General features: G+C 38.6%; 2 protein-coding genes and 1 non-coding gene across 3 annotated transcripts; all 3 read right to left on the bottom strand.

Annotated features, from left to right (window-relative positions):
* Nucleotides 1–10741: 10741 nt before the first annotated feature.
* LOC120287154 (disease resistance protein RPV1-like) lies at nt 10742–12217 on the bottom strand. The gene has a single exon (XM_039299859.1). The coding sequence runs from the start codon at nt 12215–12217 to the stop codon at nt 10742–10744; it is 1476 nt and encodes a 491-aa protein (XP_039155793.1).
* Nucleotides 12218–17055: 4838 nt separating this feature from the next.
* Nucleotides 17056–23672, bottom strand: LOC104414076. The gene is made up of 8 exons (XR_005545944.1): nt 23403–23672; nt 23098–23297; nt 22666–22954; nt 22269–22593; nt 19499–19768; nt 18436–18616; nt 17934–18026; nt 17056–17723 (listed from the first exon to the last, which is right to left on the bottom strand). It is a non-coding gene; the product is annotated as an uncharacterized LOC104414076 (transcript).
* A 1465-nt stretch (nt 23673–25137) lies between these two features.
* On the bottom strand, nt 25138–26458 carry LOC120287696 (malate dehydrogenase, glyoxysomal-like). The gene is made up of 3 exons (XM_039300916.1): nt 26288–26458; nt 25842–26074; nt 25138–25213 (listed from the first exon to the last, which is right to left on the bottom strand). Coding segments are annotated over exons 1-3 (333 nt in total). The 5' UTR covers nt 26387–26458; the 3' UTR covers nt 25138–25212.
* Nucleotides 26459–26967: the final 509 nt, after the last annotated feature.

Raw genomic sequence — 26967 nt, 5'->3', positions numbered from 1 at the left:
GATAAAAATTATAATTTGATTCCCATCCTACATTAGTCTCTCCCATAAGTTCAATAATAAAATAATTTCCACTGGAAAAAAGAAAAGGAAAGAATTAAATAAGATACGAATAAATGTGTGTAAAAAAAGAGAAAGAAAAGCATAAAAAGGTGCAACATTGGTGATTATGGCGATAGAGAAATGGGGAGTTTAGGTATTCAAAACTTGACATGAGAGAACACTTAAGTGCCAAGAATTAGAAAAGGGACATTTATGTGCTAAAATCGGAGTAAAATGGATTAATTAAGTGCAAATAGCGAGAAAATCTGGCTAAAACACCGACATTATGATTTTCCGATGAGCCAAGTGCAAAACGACGTTGTTTTGCATGTTGACATGGCTAGATAAGTGCCAAAACGATGTCGTTTTATTGTTAATGTAGGTAAATATAAAAATTAAATAAATTAAATTAAGATAATATATATATATATATATTTATTTAAAGGAGAAAGATGAATAGCAGCCGGTAGTTGAGAGCTTAGCCCTTGTCACCATCGCCTCCCGCCATCGCTAGGAAGGTGGGAGGAGGGTCGAGGTCAGTCGAGCCACGACCGGGCCGGTGACCCCGATCAATTGACGGTGATGGCCCGTGAGCCCTCGCCTAGATGCGGGTGAGGGTCGCGGCCCTCCCTAGATTCGGCGAGGGTTGCCGACCCTCGCCCGACCGGGCCAAGGGCTAGCAATGGTAGCGACGAGGGCCGAGCCCTCGATCGCGGTTGTTATTTATCTTTGTTTCTTCTTTTTTTTTTTTTTTTTTTTTTTTTTTTTTTATTTTTTTTTTAATTTCTAAATTTGGTTTTAAATTTAATTTAATTAATTTTATATTAAAATTCGAATTGTGCAAAACAACATCTTTTTTGTGTATCTTTACTAAGTTAGATTTTTCGGTGAGTCACGTAAGCAAGCAAAATTAATAAAAGATCGTCATGTAAAATTTTTGACAGAATTCGCTAGATGTGATAATCAAGTGACCCATTTTTCAAAAAAAAAAAATTTACACTTGCCGAGAAATGGGTGAAGATAATGAAGAAGGTGGGTCAATACCCACGTACCATGATTACGTCTACACGAGGGGAGGGGGAGAATATAGTAGCAAGGACTTGTTAAAATTATATGGTGAAATTAGGGTGCGTTTGTTTTTATGAATTAGTTTTATAGAGCGATTTTCAAATTTTCATGTATTTGCCTTGTTAACAAATGAATAATCAACGGCAAAGACTTTTCGATCCAGAAAAATAACCATACTTAAATTTGAGAGAAATGATTGCTCCAACCTGAAAAGAAGTATTCTTTTGCCGGCTCCTTTCCCACACGCGCACTCAGATAGAGCTTCAATCTACTCTCTTTCTTTCTCTTCACTGATCTTTCCTCTTCAAATTGATTTCCAACATTAGATTCAATCCCATATAAGCGTTTGATTCGTTGTAGGTCCATTGGACTAAATCATCGTATGATTTTATAATTTTTCACTCGGCTATGTGACATACATTCTTGGAAGATAGGAAGATCTTTTCATGTCATTTTCAGGATCACTGCCAAACAACTGGAAACCGGTCATTTCTTTGAAAATGATTTTCACGAAAGACATTATACTCCATAATTTTTTCTCCAAAAAATAAATACACCTTTTATGAAAAGAAGTTTCCGGGAAAATAACTCAATTGCCGCACATGCACGTATGCGAATAAGAGTGGGCATTGAATGGTGCCGTCAACATAAATGAGCAAGATATAATTGGTAAGGAAGATCTTGGTGTCGGACATAAATGCCAATAATTGAGTAGAAGAGGAGAGAAAAGTGCAAAGTCCACGATGCTGGTGAAATGGCAGACCTAAGTTTTAATGTTGCTTCTTCCCTTCGACAAGAGTTACGAACCTGGGACCGGCTACATGTGCCACCCTCTCTACTTAATGACAATGTCGTAAAATGAGCGTTTCCTGCTCTTATAGTCGTCCTATATCTTTCGTTTCTCGAGTAAAATGATCTGAAATTCGACTCCTGGCCCATAAATCTCCACATACGTCCAAATATCGTGACATGGGCATCCAAGTATGTAATAATTTGTATTTTGTTAGTGAAAATAAATCGATATTTATGCCATCTACCTAATTGGTTTAGTCAAAGAATAGAGTTATTTCATGTTCATGCATCTTCTGTTATTCATGTATATAAACTATGTTAGTATATAAAGTTAAGAAAACCTCCAACTTTTAAGAGATCTCAATCTTTTCTTTTCATTCCTCAATATTCTTAATTACTCATTTTATAAATATTATGTCAATGGATATATGCGTAAATAAAAAAAAAATTATTTAGTGATATCTCTCTTAACTAGAATATAATTTTCTTTTTAATACTACCCACAATCTTCCTAGAAAAGTTCAAGAAACTTCCTGAAATCTCCGTGTCTTTTTTTAATGTATTATGGCGAGATAGTATGAAACGATTGCCAAAATCGTAATTCAAATAATTGTCAAATACAATATTTTACTTTTCCAAAATTAAATGTAAAACTCTCTATTCTGATAATCATTGAAATTTCCTTCATAAATTAATTTGATATTAATCTGTCTTTACAAACATTTAATCTTTTATTTTCCATTTTCCTTCACACGTATACGCATGTGCCCTCATGTTTGTTAGTATAAATAAAGCAAAGAGAATTTATCTAACTTTAAGTGATCGCGATTTCTTTTTCCTGAATATTGTCGATGAGTCCTTATACAAATGTTCAACCAATGGACAGCGACGTAAAATTTATGAATTTTATACATCTCTTATGAATTTCAATGTGAAAATTGAATGTTTTCTATCTTATAACAACCTTACAAAAATTAATTCAAAACTTGAAATATATTTCTCTTTCCATATGTAAATTTGCAAGTTATTTATATTGAATTAAAAATCTCTTTCCATTAATTAATAATTCAAATATTATGTAATAAGGCGATTCACTTGTCAATTTTTTGCAGACACAAGTCGCATGTGCACTTTTGCTAGTAAAATGTTTGGCAATATTTTACCTAGAAAGATGTTGGTACTTTCGTAAAATATTAGTAAGCTACCAACAAGTTACTTGAGCAAAAGTCATTGGTCACTTCTTTTTTAACTGATAGTGGCATGAAAAGGAATCGATAATTTTTGGCATTGAGTAAAATTCTGCCCCCACCTTGTCATACGACCATGTTTAGAAAGACACTAAAAAGGTTATGAGCACCGAACAATACACAAGTTTCAACTTCTTTGGCGCAAATTATCATATGGTTAGGAGATTTATGACAACTAGATGTACAAATTTACAATCAATATTGTACCATTTATCACATATCTAATCCACACATAACGAAAAATACCTTTCATTAGTCAAATCGGATGGAGTTAATAAAAGGTTTTATTGCAAATAATTTAACAATTTTTAAAACTTAGTTGCACTATCTGAAAGTTTTAGAACTTGATAACGCTTTTGGGACAATTTTTAGTATTTTCAGCATGTTTATTCCATTTATTTATAGACCACACGGCCCTATTAATAGCAAGTTTTGGAGGGGGCGAGCGCTCCTGCTTGGCCGTCCCCGGGGCTGTTGAGAAGCTCTGGATTTTGTTTGGTTTGAATCCTCGACTGGACGGGGTGTCGGCGAATTCGAACACTGTGGCATGATTCCAGGATCTAATTTTTGTAGGGGTTTCAAATATTTTTAAGATAATAATGAGTGTTTTCTCTTTACAGTGAGAATGAATAACATGTAGATCTTAATTATTTCAAGATCTTTTTTTGGTAATGTGGATAATATGTAAGCATCTGGGATTGAATACTAAATTATTTTTTATTATTCAATCTTTTAACTTTTAATGGACTTGGGGTGCTACACAATAAGAGCTCGTTTGCTATAATCTTGAATAAATAGTAGTTGTGCTCTGAATGGTTGTAATTTTACATATTTAATAATATGTATTTTGAAACTACAAAACCTTAAAATTCGATAAGGTAGTTCTAAATTCTGCTATAAGCTAGTATAGCTATAAAATATTTGCCAAACACCTTATTAAACTACAAACCTTTTTGATAACTTAAAGTACTATGAAAAAGTTTGTACCAAACAGTATCTTTTGAAGTGTACCAAACAGTATCTTTTGAAGTTTACTAAGCGCCATTAGTATCATTGTTCTTCTCTAGTTTACACGCTTCTATAAGTTATAACCAGCGCCTTAGAAATTGAGAGACATGTGATTTAAACAGAACCTGTAGAAGTTATAATTGAACCAAGTTATAGTGACCCCTCCCAACCTAAATGCTATAGCTACAAAATGACTAGACATCGGTGCAAATCTCATATACTTAGATGGGAAGTTTACATGATTCAGTGTGGAATACTTCATGCTCTACATGTACATTTACAGAAGTTTCAATCATCCATCCTTAAGATCCTTCATGCAAAAGAAAAAGAACATAGAGAATCTCTTCGTAATCCTCAGGTACAATTCGAAGTGATATGTTGGGAAAAAGCAAAAGGAGGGGACACATGCATGTGTCACGGGCCGAGAGTTTCCTTGGCCTCGGAAGCGACCCGCGGGCGCCTAGCGGCGGAATTCGCCGAGCCAGCCCTTTCTTTAGGCTGTTCCACGAACGATACGGTGAATGATTCTTCGTGCGAGACCCTACCACGCCCGGCTTCGCTCGGGCGTGCGGTCCATCGAGTAAGGCGGCGGTTCTCTTTAGGCACAACAGCGGTTTCGGCTGCCATGGCCTCGTCGGGAGAGCGGCATCGGCTCCCGCCGGTTTGTGCACGGGAGGCCTACCCCGTCTTGAGCTCTAAGTAATGTAATCCTTCTATCCTAGAACTCCTAGCACCAACCGTCCCGACGCCACTCCCACTGAGACCAGGTTGTGTTCTACCCCTTCTGCCTCATACTCTTCACCGAGATAACCCCAAGCGCCACTCACAAGTGTCACGAGTACGGGAGGATTCACGGACCGTGACACATGCCTCTACCTTTCATGTTTTTCCACAACTTTTCTTTTTGACATTTCAATTCGATTGCGGGCGAGTGGGTGAGGCATGCATAAAATATAAGAGAGGAAAGAGAAAAGAATAGGACAGGAGACTTTTGAAAAGGGGTCGAAACTTTTTGAGGTTTTTCAGTTGCTTGGTGATTTTAGGATAGTTGCAAATGAGAGGAAATGGTTGGGGCAGGTAAATATGATGAACTTGCGTTCTCTCTTGCAACCACCCCTGACCTAAGTCCACTCTATTCAGTTATTTATGTTTGCAAGACAAACTTTGAATTATTTAATTACTGAAAACAAGAGTTTTCACTTGTTTGAGAACATGCGATGTACATGTCATTTTGAAGTGATCTAGTTACATCTATTCATTTAGGAAGGAGATTCTAGATACCGTGCGATAAGGGTCATATTTTCCTTTATCCATGGTTAAAAGAAATTTTCTCCAGTTATGCCTCTAATTGGTAGGATACAAGTTATAAACATCATCTACATGTAAATTTGATTAAACGGGAATGTTAGTGATGCCTATATTTGTAACCTATAACTTAGAAGGCCGGTTTCCTCCAACCAGAAACAGAGGAAAGCATGGTATTAAAAGCAGTGTACAATAGCTTACTTTCGTCACTATGTATTATCTTTTTATATTCACGTTATGAGAAGACATCAATCATATCCACAATAATAGATAATTTTTGATCATATTAGTTTTACAAGTCATTGTGTGTAAAAGTTTCAAATCTCTAGCAATGTTTGTGGATTGTCTATAGGCTTCAATGTTGATTCACATCTTCTGGAAATCTAAGAGAGCACTTGAGTCAATTAACTAGGATCACTCTCTATATTTAAGGTAATCAAATTATTACTTGAATGTAAATCATCAGAATGTGCTGTTTTGAACACTAATTGCAGAACAAGTCCTTGATATGCAATACGACTAATTGGCCATGTAGGAGCCGTTATTGTTCCATCGAACGTGTGATGGATGACAAATTGGAAATAGTTTTAGTCTTTCATTAGCTAAACCACGAGAACCAGGAGATGCCATCGTGCCTAATGCAGCCGATCTCATATTTATTGGTAATGAAAATTTGTTAAGTCTTACCTTACATACTACATCAATACTTGAGAGATTATCAAATTGAATAAAGCATAATAACTTCACGCATCACAACAATTCATATTGAAAAAGACAAAATAATCTTAATATCAACAAGAAATATATTATATGGCTCAAGAGGTGAGATGGACACTTGGATTATATAGTTCATGTGGGTGGTAAATGCGCATGATGTCTTTCTCTTTCTGTTTTTCAGAAAGATAAACACGCAATGTGCCTTCCCGAAGCAAGCTCTTCTCAAGGGCCTCAATTGGAAATCGAGAGCATAAAGACGGTCCATTTGAATTCTACATGGAATTTGTTAGGTTTGGGCTTTGGGTCCATTAAGGTAACGTGACTTTAGTGCCTCGTATAACTATCCCTAGTTGATTTTTCTGGCTTCCGACCATTTAATTACTGAAAAAGAAAATGAAAAAGGCCAAGAGTATTGTTTACCAATAAAAAAATCTACTTAAGTTTCAACTTGATTCCCCAGAAGTAGAGAAGATTAAATAATTAGGAGAGTCTTAAATCTATACAGAATTCCCCTCTTGTGTCCAGAGTGAAACTATCAATCCGTACACCTTATTCGTTTTGAGAATAATAACACCGAAAGTTTGATTGAGATTTCCAAATTTGAACTACAAAATTGTCTCCTAGAGATATCGACTGCTCGTTTGTAGGGAATTGATCAAGTCCTTTACTGCGTTTGAATCCACGGGCCCATCGGTCGACTTTCTTGGAGGAGCATGCGCCATCTCGGATGAAGCCACCCTAGTCGCCTGTATTTGATTTCATCCGCTAGCACGCGATCACTGTAACAATGGCTTTATTGTTAAAATCTCTTTGGTTATGATCAAATCTTGTCGACAAAGACTCAAGAATCTGAGTTTGCGTCTCTTTTACTTTCAAGGCTTGCTAGCACTTACGAGCTGTGCGGCCTTCGCTCGGCCCCCTCTGCCCATCATTTGCTTATTGTGGCGTCACACGAATGAAATGATAGTGTAAGTTGGAGGCGACTCTACACTTAGGAAAGAAATGATAGTGTAAGTTGGAGGTGACTCTACACTTAGGAGCTGATGTGGATGCCAACTGTTTTACGTAGTACGACTTTTAATAATATGTGCAAAATTTTAATAATATTTTAATATTTTATCATTTTTTTTTTTTTTTTTTTCCCTAAACCCAAGACAATGAAGTCACCGTTTGACTCCAATGGCCATAGGGCGAGGGTCATGACCCTTGCTTGGTTTGGGTGAGGGTGTCACTACTCTCACTAGCCATGGGTGAGGGCCTCCATGCCCTTATCGGCCACAGCAAGGGCGTTGGCCCTTGCCGGACCCTTGCCCTTTAGCTGCGAGGACAAGGATTTGGCTAGAGCCACGAGGCCCACCCATGGCCGGGAGGGTTGATTGGTGACCTCCCCGGCCTAGAGTTAGAGAAAAAAGATAAGAAAGAAGACAAAAGGAAAAAGAAAAGAATAAAATTTAAAAAATTTAAAAAAATGAAGAAAATTACATTATTATTAAAAATTGTTTGTTAGTGTAGCCTATGCCTCGGAGGGTAGCTAGTGTCTATGTCAATAATTTCTAACCAAAATTAACCAAATGAACTCAATTAGTAAAACATGCAAAAGTTTATAGTTTAATTGGTAAAATGAAAAAAAGTTTAGGACTTAATTGATAAAATTTAAAGGTTTATGATTGAATTGGTAAAAGTATAATGAGTTTAGGATTTTTGGGACAATTTTCTCAAGATAGAAAAATGGGTGAAGACAATGAAGAAAGTGGGTCAATATGCACGTACCATAATTACCGCTATATTAGTGAGGAGAATATATTAGCTAAGATTTTTTTTTTTAATAAATAATCTAGCAAAATTAGGATGTGTCTGGTTTTATGATATGATTTTATGAAATGGTTTCCAATTTTTCATGTGTTTGGTTTCCTAAAAGTGGATAATCAACGGAAAAGATTTTCCAGTCAAGGAAAGTAACCATGCTTAAATTTAAGGAAAACGATTTCCCATCTTAAATAGAAGAATTGTTTTGCCAGGATCCTTTTCCTCGTGCATGTTCGCATAGAGCTTGAATCTACTCTCCCTCTCCTCATTGGTCTTTCCTCCTCTTCTAGCAGTTTCATCTCTATAAAAAAAAGTAAATTTCTAACGTTAGCTTCAATCACATGTAAGTGTCCAATTTGTTGTAAGTTTGTCGTACTAAATCATCATTTGGTTATATAATTTTTCACTCGGCTATGGAGTTATAATTTTGGAAGATAGTAAGATCTATAAATCAAAAAACTTTCCGTCTCATTCTCAGGTACACTGTCGAATAACCGAAAACATCCATTTCTTTGTAAACTATTTTTCTCCACCAATTTTTTTTTCCAAGAAATAAATACACCTTTGATATAAAGAATTCTCCGGGTACATAACTCAATTGCTGCACATGCACGTATGCGAATAAGAGTGGGCATTAAATGGTGCCGTGAATGTAACCGAGCAAATATAATTTTGGAAGGAAGATCTTGGTGTCGGACATAAATGCAAATAATTGAGCAAAAGAAGAGAGAAAATGCAAAGTCCTCGATGCTGGTAAAATGGCAGGCCCAGTTTTAATGTGCCTCTTCCTTTTGACTCGACAACCTGGGATCTCAATTATTAGATGTAATAATTTGTCTTTTGTTAGTGAAAATATTATTTCATGTACCTAATTTGTTTAGCCAAAGTATAGAGAAATATCATGCTCATATATCTTCTGTTATTTGTATATATAAGCTATACTAGTATGTAAAGTAAAGAGAACCCGCAACTTTTAAGGGATCTTAATCTTTTCTTTTCATTCCTCAATATTCTCAATCAGTCATTTACAAACATTATATCAATGGATATATGCAGAGATTAATAATTATTTCACGATATCTCTATCAAATAGAATTTAATTTCTTTTCTATACCATCCACAATCTTCCCAGAAAAGTTCACAAACTTCCTGAAACCTCCGTGTCTTTTTTGAATGTATTATGGTGACATAGTGATATGATTGACAAAACATAATTTCTATAATTGTCATATAAAATATATTACTTTCCAAAATTAATTGTGAAGCTCCCTATTTTCATATGATAGAATTTTTTTGCATCAAATGATTTGTATTTAGATATTTATCTGTCTTCTCACACATTTAATCTTTATTTTCATTTATCTTGACACGTATACGCATGTGCCCTCATATTTGTTAGTATAGATAAAGCAAAGACAATTTATCTACTTTTAAGCGATCCCAATTTCTTTCTCCTAAATTTCCTCGATGAGTTATTATGTAAATATCCAGCCAGTGGACATTTCATACAATTTATAATATCTCTTATGAATTTCAATTCTAAAATTGAATATTTTATATCTTGTACAATAAAGCAAATCCCATACGGCAGCGAGTGCAACTAATTAGCATTTTTTTTATTATGAGTGGATTTTTTTGGTAAAGGATAAATATTTTCTTCATAAATCAAGATCTCATCTAATTAGTTGCGATGTTAATCATCCTCCTTAAGATCCTTCATGCAAAAAGCATAAAGGGAAGACAGAGGTCCACCCTTTTACCTCCATGATTGGTGTTGAGTTTTAAACATTTTGTATTTATACCAATCCATTCCATTTGATCAATTTTGACTAATTGGTGTTCATGTGGATGTTGGCCATTCTATATGACATTGCCGGCGCTAACGTGAACATTTATTAATTACATTTTAATAATTTTAATAATTTATTTATTTATTTTTCTTTTATTTTTCTTCTTTCATTCCTTTTTCCTCTATTTGGTCGCCAGACCTTGATACTGGCAAGAGGCAAGGGCCGGGAAGGCTTGACCTCCCCTCACCGTTGCTGGGCAAGAGCGAGCTCGCCTTGCCACTAGCCTTGCCCAACCATTGGATGGCGTGACAGCATGGTAATCGAGAGTTCTTCTTCGAGATTGAATTCGACGGCGGATTCGTACATTGGGAGCTTAATTAGCTTGACGTCCGAGAGCGAGATCAGGTACGAGGGTGTCCCCTACGACATTAACATCGAGGAGTCCAGTATTGGGCTTAAAAATGGCATTTCGCGTTCTGTTTTGATTCCCATTGTTCTCTCTTGCTTGCAGGGATGAGTGGGCTTTGATGGGGTTAATTTGGCGATTTGGGCTTTTTTGTCGTCCCGGCCTTTGCTTGAGGCTTGAACTCGCTTGCCTAGCCATGGGGAGACTTGTCCTGGCCGACCCTTGGCGAGGTCAACCTCATTAGATCTTATTCGTTTGATTACATGTTTGAGAATAATAACAACACAACTTCGATTGAGATTCCTATTATGAAGTACAAGTAAAGAAGGCTCTATTGTACAAATCTCTTTAATTATTGACCCAAGGAGATTCCACATCTTCAACCCGCGCGCTCACTTCTTGATAAACAAATGCCCTCCTGCATACTGGACATGATGTACTTTGATTGGAGGTCCTTGCGTATTCGGAATGATGAAATCTGCTTTAGGCTTATTTGTCCTACAATGCTGAAAATCACAATTGGCCACCCTGGTACGGTAGACTGAATGCAGAAATCTCTGCTACTAGATGTCTTCAGCAGCGTCTTGCCACTTCCATTTAGTGTCTAACTTGGTGGATGCTGACACATTGGGCAACCTTTCAAGGGACATGCAACGTTTGATCTCTGCATTCTTCAAAGAAATCAATTCTTTCAAACCTTCGATGGCTCTTATCTTTCCACAGTGAACTAGCCTGAGATGCCGTAAATTTTTCAACTTCGACAGGTTAGGCAATTGTTCGATAGCATTACACCTGCTAATGTGTAGAAACTTCAGTGATTCCAGCTGCCCCAATCCTGGGATCTCCGCCAATTTGGGTAAGTCACTAAGCTGTAACTTTTGTATCCTCTTCAAGCACAACATTCTGGGCGTGCTCTCCAGGAATTCGCACAATGATATCTTCAATTCCCTTAACCTCTCCAAGTATTCAAATGCGGGGAAATGTGGCAACGGACATCCGCTGATAATGAGAACCGACAAGCTTTTGAAGTCGGAAAAAATTGGCAATTGTGGGATCCCGCCAAGTCTCAATTCTGACAAGCTACGCGGAAGCTGATGGATGGACTGCGCATCCCTCCAAGGTGAGATAACCTCGTTCGCCCCAGATGATGCAGTACTTGAATCAAGTCTCCACACTTCGAAATGATCTAAATGAACAAGGCTCGAGAGATCGGGAAGAATAGGAAATTGAGCAGCTGCAACCACTAGACATTTCAAACTCGAGGGAAGCTCTGGCAATGGACAAAGCTTTTGGCTTGTAATCATAAGTGTTTGGAGACTAGAGAAACCGCTGATCATCGTTGGCACTGTAGAGATTGGGGTCCAATCTAAGTTCAAGATCCTTAGACGGGTTAGGCTCTCCATTTCCCATAGGGATTCATCCTTAAGATGATAACAACATGGGGCATCGACCTCTTCGAGCATCTCCGTGCGTCCAATAGCACAAGGTATCCTTTCTATCTTTGGGTGCCCCACCCTAATGATTTTTAGTCTCTTCAGATTTCCAATGGAATCAGGGATTGCCCTAATCCCTGATTGTTCTAAATCCAAGTGAACCAATGATTTTAGTTCCCCAATAGAGTCCGGAAGCTTATATAAACTCTTGCATCCAGGCAAAAGCAAATGTGTGAGATTCGTTAACCTTCCAATAGAGTCGGGAAGTTGGCTGATACCATCATGATTTCGAACTTCAAACCTCATCAAAGATTTTAGGCCATCCAGTGTCTCAGGAAGCTTGAAAGGCTTGCCTTTGGAGGGCATGATAATCTCTGACAAACGTTCTAGAGAACCAATTTCTTTGGGCAACCCTTGGAGGTTAATGCATCCATCAATATTCAAAATACGCAGTAGTGTTAGCTTACCGATTGAACCATCAATCATAGACAATTTCTCACATCCAGTGAGAATCAATTTCTCCAACTTGCCAAACTCGGAAAAATCAGGTGTCTTGATTAACCTTTTGCAATGCGACAAATCTAGAACTTTCAAATTTTTTGCCATCTGCAGTGGAAAAAAGAAGCTGATTATAAGCTGATGAAAAGTAGAGAATACAGTAGCATACAACTAGCTAGCGAAGGTCAATAGATTGATTTTGAAGCAAACATGAGGTGTGTTAGTACCTTGATTTGTAACCATCCACCCCAGTCATCAATGATGTTACTTCGCGAAAGTTCGAGCACAAGTAGATTCATTGGGTGAATTCATTGCTGAAAAATCCAACGGGCAATGATACCAAGAAAGCCATCTTAGTCTATGAAGACAATTTTTGAAGTCACCTACAAAATTCATTCTTTTCCCTCCAAGGAACCTTAGCATTGGCAAACTGGCTAATTCTTCAGGTGTGAAATCATGACTAATACCGAGACTGAGTGCTCGTACAGCTGGTTTTTTCTGCTAGCAGCATAAAATAAAGATGAGTGCACAACATAGAAAGCAATGAACCAAGGAAGTAGTAATCAATATCCGGAGTTCTTCTTCGACACCAAACTATCATACTCAAATGCATGTTGCAACACAACAATTAACTCTCTTTTTTTTTCAATCAGTTTGAAAATAAGACAACCCAAGCATGTTTAAGATTTTCATTCGATGATGATTATTCTATCTTTTCGCACACTAAATACCTTTTCATGAAAACAAAGAACTTATTTTTGTTCTCACCGAAAAACAGAAACAAAATTTCCACTTATCCAATGGCGCCTAAGCTTTCTTCTCCTTTCACGTGGGTAATGCATAAAAAACATATACTTTTGTTGTTTATAGAGTTAGCTATTTTCCCCCCTCTATAAATTAGAAAACAACGCAGGCCATCAACCCATACTGTAGATATAAGAGCAGACGGCGAGAGATATTCCTAGACTATCTTCTAATTTTAGTAACATTTACCTCGTTGCACCATAGTATGTCTAAAGTGTTCTCATCGATCTATGCCCAAATGCGCTTTCCAGCATTTTTGACATTGTTTGCTTTGACAATGTATGTTCCTAGATCTCGAACTTCATTATGCATCCAGAACTTATCGTCCTCGTCGATCCTTATCAAAGACATGAGGAGAAGAACTTGAATTGCGCTGCGAGGAGAATATCCGCTATTATGCCACATGTAATAGGCATTCGTTTTATCCTTCCCAATGCAAAAACATGCTATGTCCAAGAATATGGCTTTCTCTCTGTCATCTAATTTGTTGAAACTTATCATCAGTGTTTTTCGGACGTCTCTATCTGGACTTACTTTAAGTCCTCCAATGCCTCGTCCTACTTGATTTGACGGTGCGGGCAAAAAGAGAACCGACGACTTCAAGAGTCAAAGGAAGCCTTCCTATACTTGCAATGACTTCTTTCGAGCAATTGTAATAATCTATCGGAGGAGCGTCGCTTCTAAAGGTGTGCTTGCTGAAAAGTTGAATAGCTCGATTTAAAGGCAACTCGTTTACTTGGTGGGCCAAGTAATTGCATGGTCGCATTAAACTCAATAAGCCCATACATATTGACATGTAAATCATATATTAATTTTCACGATTTTCTAAAACTCGAAAGATCATAAATCTTTTACTATTTATCAATTTTGAAAAAAAGAAAATCATTAGTAGAAGACAAAACTAAAAAATAAGTTTGCCCAACCTGAAAACTCGCCTCAACCTAAACCTGAAGACAAGTAAAGAGGAACTGCAGGTAGGTTGAGCTTTAGACCCATTAAAACCCCCATTATATTGCACTTTATTATTGAAACCCATATTAACCCATTTAACAAATTTTAGCTAGCTCATATATGACCCAACCCATCAGGTTTATAAATGGGTTTTAAACCCATTTTGACACCTCCATTAAAAATCAATAGTCATCATATAAGTTTGTTGTTTTTAATGTGCGGGCATTATTTTGAGATCGATCAAATATACAATTATTTCATATGCTAGTAGCACAAAGTCAATATGTTTGATCTACACTGAAGAAGCATTATTATGTCTTTTCGTTGTTTCCACTTTTCCTTTTTACTAAATTGTTGAAAAAAAGGTATTTTGAATCTCGTTACCAGCAGTCCCTTTTGGCAGGCGACATGTAAATCCATAGAAAAAGAATCCAATTTTTTTCATTATTTTCGTATCCATAATAGTGCGAAACGAAGGCCCGGCTTAGATACCATAAGTGCTATCTTTCGTATGGTGTTTGCTTGAGTATATAAGTTTTTTTTTTCTTTTTCGATCACTTATGTATGGCATTCACATAAGTATAATAACTTTTTTTCAGATCACTTGCCTATAACTTTTAATCTATCACTTAAGTGCCATAACCTTTTAAGTCGTTTATCACAAGTGCTATACCATTTCGGATTTCTTGCATTTTGGTGAACGTTTTTTAAATTGTTTGGCATTTAAGTGATTGATTAAAAGTTATAGCACTTGAGTGAAACTTTTTTTGAAGTTATGATACTTAAGTGGTTAAAAAAAATAAAATGTTACGGCATTTGTAATATTCTTATCTCGAAAATCCATTATAAGACCTTCTAGACCAGTGGTATGTCTTAGCCTTGACATGGGTAAACTCCTCCTCCTAAACTTTTTCATACCAAAAGATAAAAATATATTTATTTTGCTATTTGAATTTGTTTTACGGTTTCGACACCAATCAGGATGCTAACTTAGCATTTAACAGCAACTTGACAATAACTTCAACATTCGCATAAAACTTTTCAACTGCCATATCAATTATAGAGAGAAATTATAGTTACTTGAAGATAAATTGAATATGAAATATCAAAATGTTTAACATTTTGAAAAATCCACTCTTTACTGATTTTATTAAAATTAGCAACTTAGAAAAAGTTGTGGAAACTTAGGCGCGTTTGGTAACGTTTCGTTAAAAAATTGTTTTAGGGAACAAAAATAGAAAAAAGTGTTTTACATTCCTGGGGAACAATTTTTTATCAAAAAGATGCATTTGGTAAACTTGTTCCGGGAATAAAAAATAAATAGAAATACGGTTGGTAAATTTATATATATATATTTTTGTTTCTTTTAATTTTTAAATATTTTTATTTTCTTTTTTTTTTTTTTTTCTTCTTTCAAATAGTGGCCTCCGGCCAACCGGCCGACGGGGTTGGGGTAGCCCTCGCCGGGGCGGCGACGCCGGCGAGGTCGCCGACCCTCGACGGCGTCGCCGGCCATGGGGAGGCTTCAAGCACCGCCAAAGAAAAGAAGAAGAAAAGAAGAAGAAAGAGAAGAGAGAAAAGTGTTTCTTCAAAATCGTTTCCGAACAAAAAAATAACTTTTTTTTGTTTCTCATTTCCGGAAAAAAAAACAGATTTTGAACAAAAATGCAAACAAAACGCGTGTTTACTTCTTTTTTTGTTCCTGGGACAAAACAAATTTTGTTCATGAACAACAAAAATAACATTACCATGCAGGGCCTTACTTTTTCTCATCTTGCTTCCAGCCTACTCTAGTTGCAACCTCAACAAGACACCGTGAACTGAAAGCGAAGCCCTTAGACAAGATGAGAATATAGAGTTGAGTTTCGTTGGGGGCTTGCAAAAGGTTTTCACCAATCTTATGACCGACTCGGAGCTCTTTGTCATCCTTGAAGACACGAATTCCTTTCCCCACCATATCACTATAAAGGCAACTGGTAAAGTGGTCCCAAGTATCTGGTCCCTGAAACTTAGGAACACCTCGAACTCGATTCCTAATGCGTTAGTGGCTAGTGCCATCACATGTAGCAAACGAGACTTGAGACAGAATCAAGCCAAACAAAAATTGCCACTGAGCTTGCTTGAGGCGAGAGATCAATTGAGGGCAGTTTGAAAGAAAAAAAAGGAAAGAAACAGGTGGTGGGTATGGTCAATTGCGACTCACAGCCGTCAATTGCGATGGGAAACTCCCAAAGAAATCAAAAACAAAGAAATCGAAATCGCAGCACACTGGAATCGAAACATTCAATGAAAAAGTCGAGAATGAAAACCATAGATTACCTAGTGGGCTCACTGACGGCCAATCGACAAAGGAGAGGCCGCAACCTGAGAAACCGAGAGAGAGAGAGAGAGAGAGAGAAGACGGCGATGCAGGCAAGTCTCGAAAGAGAGATCGAAGGCGCGCCTGTAGAGACCAAAGAGGGGCCAGATCTGAGAGGGAGAACCAGAAAGTACAGGGTGCTTTAACCTTAAGATATTCTAAGGTTTTACGAGGCCGAAGAGGTACTCTGCACTTTTAGCACTTTTTTTTATGGATATAAGTTGTCCTCTTCATGGTTGAATGTCAAGATTTTACCGATGCCCAAATACCAAAAAAAAAAAAAAGAGAACAAATGAAATGTATACTTTGAGACCGACCAAAAAAATAAAATAGAAATGTATACTTTGAGGGTAGCTTTGTTTAATTGAAAGAGTTTTTTACGAACTAATTTTCCAGATTTCCCCTTTTAAATATAAAAAATCATTTCTCCAAACGTAGTAAGGACTTAACAAATGCTCACTTTTTCATCTTATTTAATAATTATTATTTCAAATGAGATTTAATATGCAAAAACGTTTTCAGTCGTACCTTTTCAATATACCACTTAATAAGTAAAAACTGACTACTTTTTTTAAAAACAATTTTCGTGTTTCACATGAAATAAACACACCCTTGTCGGTTGGAGCAAATTTGACTCACAAGTCAAAGAGAAAAGACTTGCAAAATGGATTTAAAATGATCTTTAACTTGAAGCAATACTCATTCGTAGTCGGTAATGAGCGGCTCGCCACTACCCAAAGAAAGCAGCAAATGTTACAAGGCCCGTCCAACCTCAAGATAATGTTCTAAAGCTTTTGTTTTTCTTTTTCAGCAAATCAATTGCTTTTTCATGCAAAAAAAAAAAAAAAAAAAAAAAACAGACTCGATAATCTCTCAGTTTGAATGTTCCACGTAAGGAGAACTTAGTGTGAGAAATTGCTGCTGGTGAATAGGGAGAATTAACTGCAGTCTTTCTCTCGATATGTAGAGTTTTTTTTTGTCTCTACCCTCTGGTAGACTTCTTCTTCATCTAAACCCTCAATTCCTTCACCAATTTCCATCAAATCCTTCGCATCATCTCAATTTCCAGGAGCTTCGTTCCAATTTTGCTATGGGTTTCATCCAACCGAGACCCCCATCTCATCATTGTAGTCTCCGCCTCTCATATTCCCACCCCTAACCCCCTCACGCATACCGTGCAATTTTCACTTTTGTCGCCCATCTTCACCTCTATTGACCGTCTGGGTGATTCCTTCAATTTCATCGTTTGAAGTTATCTTGGTGTTCTCGTCTGAATCCTTCGCGTTATCTTGGCGTGGTCCCGACTGCAGAGCTGTTCTGTTTCACTTTCATCGGTGCGTTGCATGCGGAATCTACCTACCCTTTCTGCTTCCTCTCTTCGGCATGCTTGCTGATGGATAAAACTGGACTGCCCGTCTTGCCGCGCTCTGCAACAGACTTGGTCGACTCTGGTCCGAACAGGAAGTTGATGTTTGGGATGAAGAAGTCCCAGCAGAGAAGCTACAAGAATGTAAGCTCATATTAGTGGGTAAAATCCTGTCTAACCCTTCTGTTAACTTTCAAGCGCTTCAGAACACTTTAAAAAGAGTGTGGCGCAATGATCAAGTCGAAATTTCTCAACGTGAAGCGGGATTCTATGTATTTAAATTCAATTCAAAAGGGGAAAAGCAACGGATTTTAGATAATGGCCCTTGGCTGTTTGCAAGTCACCTAGTTATTGTGAAGCCTTGGGTACCAAATACACCCTTGCATTGCTATGACTTTACAACTTGCGCATTCTGGGTGCAAGTTTTTGGGCTTCCCCTGGAAAGATGTACAGAGAACATGATCAGTAAAGTTGTGAGACATCTTGGCAAGGTGTAGGAGGTTAAAATTGAGACTAAAGAGGGCTCTACACTTAGGTCAGGACGGGCTAGAGTGGAACTCAATCTGCAAGATCCGCTTAGATATGGTAAACTTATCAGATTAGAAGGAAAGAATATATGGATTGACTTTCAATACAAGCGCCTATCCCACTATTGCTATTTATGTGGCATCCTAGGCCATTACGCAATGTACTGTAAAGCCATTCCCTATGATGAGGCAAAAATGGATGGGAAGGATAAACTATCTTATGGTCAATGGCTAAGGGTAGAAGTCAGAGAACACAGCCCTTTTTGGCAAGCATTTTATAAGCATCAACCAAAACAAGATGATGTTGAAGAGATCATACCGGAAACTCCACAGCATTCGCCTCTCCTACTCCCTGCTGGCACCTCATAGCCCTAATCAACAACTAGCAAACATGGAGGTCAGCTCGGAACAACACATTGATCGCACTACAGCACCAATCCTGCAACATCCTACCCTTGATGATTATCCAAAAGTAAATGTAGCGCCTAAACTAAAATCCCCTGCAGTGGAACGGTATACAATACTCAGAGATTCAGCTGAAGGTTCTTCCAAAATCAAGATACTAAAGAGTCCCAGAAAAAACACCAAAGAGAGTCCTCTCAAGAAAGCTAAGAGATATAATCCTTATGGAGTGTGCTCTACTGTCAATGAAAGCCTTGATGAATCTCATCTTATGGATACCCCAATATTTGCAACCGAAGGGGTAGGTAGTTGGGCTGTGGTGGCTTGCCCAAACAAGCCACCAAGTGACAAATGGGGAGTATTAGTTGGAACTGTTAGGGATTGGGCAATCCCTTGACAGTTCAGGCGTTAAGGGCCCTAGTGGCCCATGAAAGGCCCAATGTCGTTTTTTTGATGGAAACCAAAAATTAGGACATGGTGATTCAGAAAATTAGGAGGAAGTTGAAATTTCCAAGTTGTTTTGTGGTGAGTCCTATGGGATTGGCTGGAGGGATGGTGGTATTCTGGAATGATCAGGTCTCTTTACGCGTGGAGCAACATACTATATATTTCATTGACATGAGTTGTACTGATGCACTGAGTGGAAATCCAATGTGACTTACTTGCCTTCATGCGCCTACGAATTATCAACACAGACAGCAATTGTGGGCAGATTTAAGACAACTTAGTTTTTCAAATACCCTGTCGTGGGTGTGCATTGGTGACTTTAATGACATTACATATCATTGGGAGAAAGCGGGCAAGAAGATAGCTGAGCCTTATAGGTTGCACTCCTTTAGGGAATTTTTAAATGACTGTATGCCTCTGGCTATTGAAAGTAAGGGTTGTGCCTTCATATGGATGGACAATAGAGATGGTGATGAGGTGGTCAAGGAAAGACTTGATAGGGCACTGGATAAATGGACTAGAGAATAACTTACCCGGAAGCTGAAGTCTTTGCTTTTCTTGCATTGGGCTCAAATCATAACCTACTCCTACTAACTATTGAACTCAATCCTTTAAGGCGGAGGAAGACTTTCACTTTCGAAGCCTTTTGGCTTCAAGACAAGGACTGCCGCACGGTCATTAGAGATGCTTGGGCCTCTTCACCGCTACCAGTTTCCTCTCTATCTTGCAAGCTTCAAGACACTTCTTTGGCACTCACCGGGTGGAGTAAATCAAAATTCTCCAATGGCCAGAAACAAATTCACCTGTTAAAGCAACAGATTTGGAATCATATCAATCAACCCAGTCATCACTATGATAAGGCACTTGTGTCTCGCCTGGAAGATGAAGTACAACACATATGGCAACAGGAGGAACACTATTGGGTGATGAGATCAAGGATTTAATGGCTGTGATGGTTTTTCCATGCGACTACTATACAATGCAAACAACGCAACCGAATTAGCATGTTGCAGGATGAACACCTTGGGTGGACCCACGATTCTAACCAACTGAAGAATATGACACTGACTTACTTTCAAAATCTCTATTGTTCGGTTGGTTACCGTGATTATGGCCCTATACTCACCTAGTGTTCCCAAGTGGTCACATCAGAAATGAATAAAGGTTTAACAGCAGTGGTCTCTCGGGAGGAAATTAAGCACGCAGCTTTCTAATTAGGGGCTACTAAAGCCCCGGGACCCAATGGCTTGAACGGGCTATTCTATCAAACCCACCGGGATATTCTTTAGGATGATATCTTTATCTCGGTGCAAGATTTTTTCAGCACAGGAGTGCTGCCCCCTAATTTTAACAGAACACTCATTTATCTGATCCCAAATGTACTGCACCCCGAGAGGTTAGACCATATAGACCCATTAGTCTCTGCAACTTTATCTATAAAATCATTTCAAAAGTGCTAGCGAATTGACTGAAGATTTGGTTACCTGGGTTGATTTCAACAGAACAAAGTGCCTTTGTGACGGGTAGACAAATACAAGATAACATTCTGGTTGTACAAAAGGTCATTCGCCAACTTAAAATTAGGAAAAGAAAGAAAAAATTTCAAGCAGTGTTAAAATTGGATATGCAGAAAGCATATGATCAGGTTGAGTGGGATTTTCTAGAGACCTATCTTAAAAAACTGGAATTTCATGATAAATAGGTACAGTGGGTGATGCAATGCATCAACACAATCTCTTTTAGTGTTAAGTTAAATGGAGAACCATTGTCTTATTTTCATCCAACAATGGGGCTTAGACAGGGAGATTCTCTCTCTCCATATCTGTTCATCTTTATGGCTAATGTCTTATCTACTCTTATTCAGCAAGCTGTCGACATGGGGAATCTAACGAGGATCAAACTTAACAGGTGGTGTTCTACCCTCTCATCTATTTTTTACGGATGATGCAATATTTTTCTTAAATGGACGAATCCTAAAATGCTAGAGTTTAGCGAATATACTACACCAGTACTGTGTAGCCACGGGTCAAGCAGTGAATATAAATAAATTAGGACTATTCGTTAGTCGATAGTCCTATCAGTTTAAAATAGAATTTGGCTGGAGAATTGAGAGTACTAGTGATTGAAAAGATAGGGAAAAACTTGGGTATACCATATGATTGGGGGGTTTCCAAAAAAGACATGGGTTTGCTTGGATTCTCAAGGGCGAGTCAATGCGAAGCCGGAAGGGTGGAAAGAGAATCTCATATCTAAAGGAGGTAAGGAAATCCTGTTAAAAACAAAGGGTGCGGGCATTCCCCGCAGTATGCCATGTCCATATTCAAACTTCCTGTTTCTATTTGTTAGTCCATTGAACATAAAATAGCAAAGTTCTGGTGGCAAAACAAAGAATACCAGTCCGGAATACACTGGAGGGCTTGGGACCTACTTAAAGATCGGAAGAATAAAGGGGGACTTGGATTTCGAGACTTACTTTTAACAAAGCCCTTTTGGGAAAACAAGCATAGAGACTTCCAAAACCCATTATCCTTATGGGGTTGAGTTTTCAAGGGACTATTTTCATTTTGGCGATTTTTTGGCATGCGAAAAGGCGTTAGACTATCCCGGGTTGGCAAAGTTTAGTTTTAGGCAGAGATTCTATCCTAAACCAACTTCAGTGGTTTGTAGGTAATGGTCAGAAGATACGAAAACGTGAGGATAAATGGCTCACAAGAGGAATCATTGGCGGATCAGCGCCTAGAGGAGAACCTGAGAAGGTAGCTAGTTTTATAATCCCAGAAGTAAACACCTCAAACGTTCCTCTTCTTAGACACAGTTTTGACTACCAAATAGTTGAGGAAATTGTTGCCATTCAGTTACGCCCTGCTTCTACCACAGACCAACTTATATGGACAGGGACGCATACAGGTACATATACAATGAAAAGTGGCTATAATAACCTCAGATACTCAGCTCACAGCAGTGACAAAAATCGTGCATCCTCATCATACCAACCGTCCCCCCAACTATGGCGACAGATCTGGAAATCAAAGACTGCCCCAAAAATTCGAATTTTCCTATTGTCTTTATGTCACAACGCCCTCCCGACAAAGGACAACCTTTTTCGGTGACACATCAATCCAGACCCGGTCTGTCAGTTATGCTCATCACATACTCCTGAAACAACTGAACATATTTTCTTATTCTACCCATGGACAAATGATATTTGGTCTCATCCCAGTGTAAAGATTGATATTTCAGCTTACAGAATGCATAGAATGGATGCATGGCTACAAGATCTACTTGAGAATAAGGCTAACTTACCTACTCTGGAGTTGCATCGCTTCTTTGGTAGATCTGGAAGGCGCGCAACCACTTCACCTTCTGACATCAACGCACCAACCCCAATCAGCTTGTGGATCTGGCTCTTACCAATGCAATGCTTATCAGTAGCACTGTGTAGCCGGCGACAGACACAGGACAACCACTTCTGAACCCTAATCGGTGTGGATTCCCGGGCGGCATCAAAGTCAATATTGATGGGGCTTTTCCAACGGTGAACCACACGGGTGCCATCGCGTGTGTTTGTAGAGATCACTCGGGCATTTTGATGGACGGATTCTCCGGTAGTGTCCCCGCTTCCTCCCCGCTGCAAAGTGAGATCCAAGCCCTAATTATCACACTCACATATTTGTTGCAGAGATGACATGCCAATGCTCACCTACTGGTCGAATCTGATTGCCTCGTGCTTGTGGAAATCGTCAATCATCGCCGATTACCGCCGTGGGACTGTCGTGTGTTGTTCGCCGATGCTGCAGCACTGATTCCCTGCTTCTCTCAGCCGCGTATACAGCATTGCAGACGGGAAGCTAACTCTATAGCTGATTGGGCCGCAAAGGCCCATGCCCCATGGCCGTGGCATCCTTTCTCCAAAATGGGCTTCTTCGCCTCCCCAACTTCTACTGGATTTGCTATGTACCGACGCCATTCATACAGGTTGTAACTTCTACCTCCTTGAATGAAATGCAACGTTTCAGTCAAAAGAAAAAAAAAAAAAAGGGAGAATTTAGCGAGAGATATCTCCAATTGAAAGTTCTGAATCTCATGCTATGGTGTCGAAATGATAATTTCAACTCACTCTCCGCCAACTTACTCAAGAAGAGATTCTATAATGGCTCTCTCGCTCATTCTCTCAAATCTTCTGGACAAAGCCCTAAAAAGCCGCGCTTGAATCTCTTAAAACTTCAAACCTGGTGGCAATGACTGAGCTTCAGCTCATTCTGGACCCTCTGTCCATCATTTGCTTATTGCGGTATTGCATAACTGAACTGACAGTGCTCCTTGGAGGCGACACTACAGGTGCATAAGAAAGTCGGCAATGTAAACGCGAAACTAGAGAGACAGACATAAAACGATGACATGCAAAACATCCGTCCACCTTGTTATTATGCAAATTACCATTGAGTAAGTTACATGCAGGAAAAGAAAAACCCCGGTGTTTGGTCTACGTCAGCTATGCAGAAGAAACTTTGATATCTGCCTAGGTCCGACCACTTATTCCCAAGAACCCATATTGAGTACCGACTAACCAGAAACTATTTTCGTTGCCGCTAACTCTTTCTTTGCCCTTTCCAAGCCAGCTCCACAGGTTAACAAACGAAGGCCGAAATTAAAAGAACTTCCATCTTCCTTTGTTGTCATCTGAGCACACCTAAAAATCTCAAGATTAATTAAGATTCCAGACCTTTCGTACTCATTCAGTGGGCCAAGAGGAAGAAGCTCCTCCGCCCAAGTACGATTGAGGCGCACTTTGGACGAAAAGAACAGAAGATCAGTCACCTGTAAAAAAAGGGACAACAAAAAAGAAAATCATTGGTAATTTTAGTTTGAATTCGAGAGAAGTAAGAGGATTGGATCTTGACAAGTTTTTTTCAAGGCACCAAACCTGAGAAGCAACAAATGCACACTGAACAATGCCCACGTAGCCCCTCAACCTACGCAGGCACGCATCGGCGAACTTCATAGCAGCATATGCCTGCATCTTTCATTTTCACATTATGTGACCATGTGAAATGAGTCCACATACAAAAGAGCCATCAAATTTCCCGTTCATGAAAGAGATCGGATCACAACTCAAAAGGCCGAAGGACTCGCCATTGAGAAAGTTGCCAAGCCAGCTCCAGCTTTTAGCCTAAAGTCATCAAACACAGAGTACACGATTCAGTCGGCTTCATGACATAACAAAGGAAGCAGACAAATGAAGACTAAGACGTGATGTCATCATTTCATTGTGGAAATAGATGCAAAAAAATCCAGTTTCGAGTTGACCTCAAAAATCACTTAAAGAGAACTTGATATATTCAGCAATTCTGTCACTGCACGAAACTTCTCCACTTATCATCAAAATTCAAGTAATCCTCCTAGCCGTAACAACAAGAGATGCATGCTGCTCTGTTTTACATACTTCTGATAATTTCCGTTGTTTTCCTTTACAAGGACCGGACAAAATAATCAGAAACTAAGATATTCTCCATAACTGCTTGCTTCTGCCTATAGCCCAAGACAAAGCAATCATCACCTTGTGCATACTTTCACACGTGAGGTGTCCCCATTTATTCCGACAAAGATCTTTATTAACACTTTGCTTGTGTAGTGGGTAGTGGATAGGTTGCCAAGGCAGCATTGGTAAATCGAATGTAGAGATGATAACAAGCTCTCTAATGTTCGTTGCAGGACATATGCCCACATGGACCTAAGAAGTGATTTTTGCGAAGGTCTCATCCTTCTCATAAAGAAACTTCTCAGCAGAGTACATCTTCGAAATGGCTTGTGAATTTAAAGATTACAGACTCTAATATGATTAGGCATGCAATCGAGTGTCTGGGAAATGAAAATGCTTGGTGGTAACAGTGTATTCCTCAGGGAGCCTTGGTATTCCGGAGCTTGTCACAAACCCTAAGCAAAATGAACATCACTAGAATAGCTAAAGCACTATTATACGACCTGAAACCCAAAACTGAAGAGACTAACGGAATGTGATATAACATCAACACTGCGAAAATTGACGTCTACAGATTTTGAAAATGCCAACTGACATTTAAAATTCTACAGTAAAGTGTAATTTCTAATAGCCTTGCTGTCGAACATATAAGAAGTTCTTATTAGGAAGAATACATCACAAACCTGAGATAACAGAGGTAATATTGTCACTCATGCGTGACCCCGAACAACTGGAACATCAACTTCTCTTGGATCAAGACCTAGTACTTCTCCTTTCATGGAACATAATAGATCAGAAATCTGATGAGATATATCAGCGAATGCCTACAAGATAATGGCGGGAAGGAAAGAAGGGGGAAGGAAAGAAGTTGTTGGCTTTCATGACATTGTCTCAAAACTGCTATCTTGTACAGATTTTGCTGCCTGAGCGTTAGTATCAAGTATCTCTGATCATAAACAACCTTCTGATCATGAGAAGAGAACCAATAACACTCACTAGCACATAACAGCAGTTACATTAATATTTCACCGCAAACAGTCGAATAAATGGGGCTTCTGGACTCTGCTGCTAGACTTGGAAATAGCCCAATTTTATAAACTTCACTTTTACACCTCCCACATGATCCAGTACATGAGGCATTAGCCTATTTAATAAAATACCAAGTCCACATAGATATCTTTTCGAAAGCTGGGAAAAGGTTAAATGCCCTTGGAGCAAGTTATCAATTGCAGGTACGCAAGACAAAACGTTTGAGACGAAAGAGGGCAATAAACAAGGGAAAATACGCTTCGATCTTTGTAGGCTTATACGAAGCTGACAACCTGATACTCCGTACTCTGTAAACATATTCGATTCTTCTTGATAGTACCAGCAGTTGAACCAGGAGGGATACGTACCACAAATTAGTTAAGACGAGCATGGTCACACCCAACAGTTTCTTTGGATCATAAGGGCAAGCTCTCTTGAAAACTTTGGCTGCAACGGAAGCTGTGGTTATAACAGGGTTGCTAATCAGGTTGACAATAGCTTTCGGGCAACATTTGGTAATTCCATCACAAAGGGTTCTGATCACTCCGGCATTTATGTTGACAATTCCTCCACTTGTTGCTGTCCCACAAAACCCACGGACCTGATAATAGAAGCAACAAATTAGTCTAATGCATGAAACGATCCATATATTCAAGGATGATATCGAGCTTACTCATCTGAATAGGTAATCCAAACAATATCCCCAACAAAACAATCAACAACATGAAATTCCATCTTCATAAAGAGCCTAGCAATTCCATTCATCCTAAATTCAGCAAACAGCAGGCGAATTAGAGATGGGAAGGAAACTCACCACGGTACCGGTGTCCATGGGGCTAATATCCGCGGTGACACCAGCAGTATTCTCGACATCATACAGATGAAGAACAAAGACGGGCGGGTTGATCTTCATCAAAACTGCCAGAGGTCGGCCAATCCCTCCAAGAGCACAACTTTGGAGGACACCTAACGTTGATTATTATAATCATATCCACCACCACAAAAGAAAAGATATTATCATTACAAGTGATAAATTGACGAACCAAAAATGGCTAAAATTGTTACACTCCTTCCATACAAAGGGTGCTCAGACCCTTTAATTCTTTTTTTTTGGGGGGGGAGGGGGATTGGCGATGCGGAGAAAAAAGACTCAACTCTTACTTTTTATCTTGGGATTGGTGCATTTAAAGTTCTAAAACTTATTAGTATAATTGATTTTAAAACTTCTAGATGATACAATCAAATTTTAAAACTTATCAAATTTGTGTAATAAAAAATTAAGGTGGCAAATTATTACTTCAATGTAAACCATCAGTATGTGCTGTTTTGAACGCCAAATGCAAAACATAGTCCTTGATGTGTGATACAATTCATTGGCCATGTAGAATCACTTAGGCAACATTTCAATAAGCGGATTATGTAATTGCAATAGCCCCATTTATTGTTTCATCAAAAGTGTGATGGATGACAAATTGAAAATAATTTGAGTCTTTG

This window comes from Eucalyptus grandis, chromosome 8 (genome assembly GCF_016545825.1).
Source record: "Eucalyptus grandis isolate ANBG69807.140 chromosome 8, ASM1654582v1, whole genome shotgun sequence".
NCBI lineage: Eukaryota > Viridiplantae > Streptophyta > Magnoliopsida > Myrtales > Myrtaceae > Eucalyptus > Eucalyptus grandis.
The sequence above is the reverse complement of the archived record's forward strand: the minus strand, read 5'-3'. Positions and strand labels throughout refer to the sequence as shown.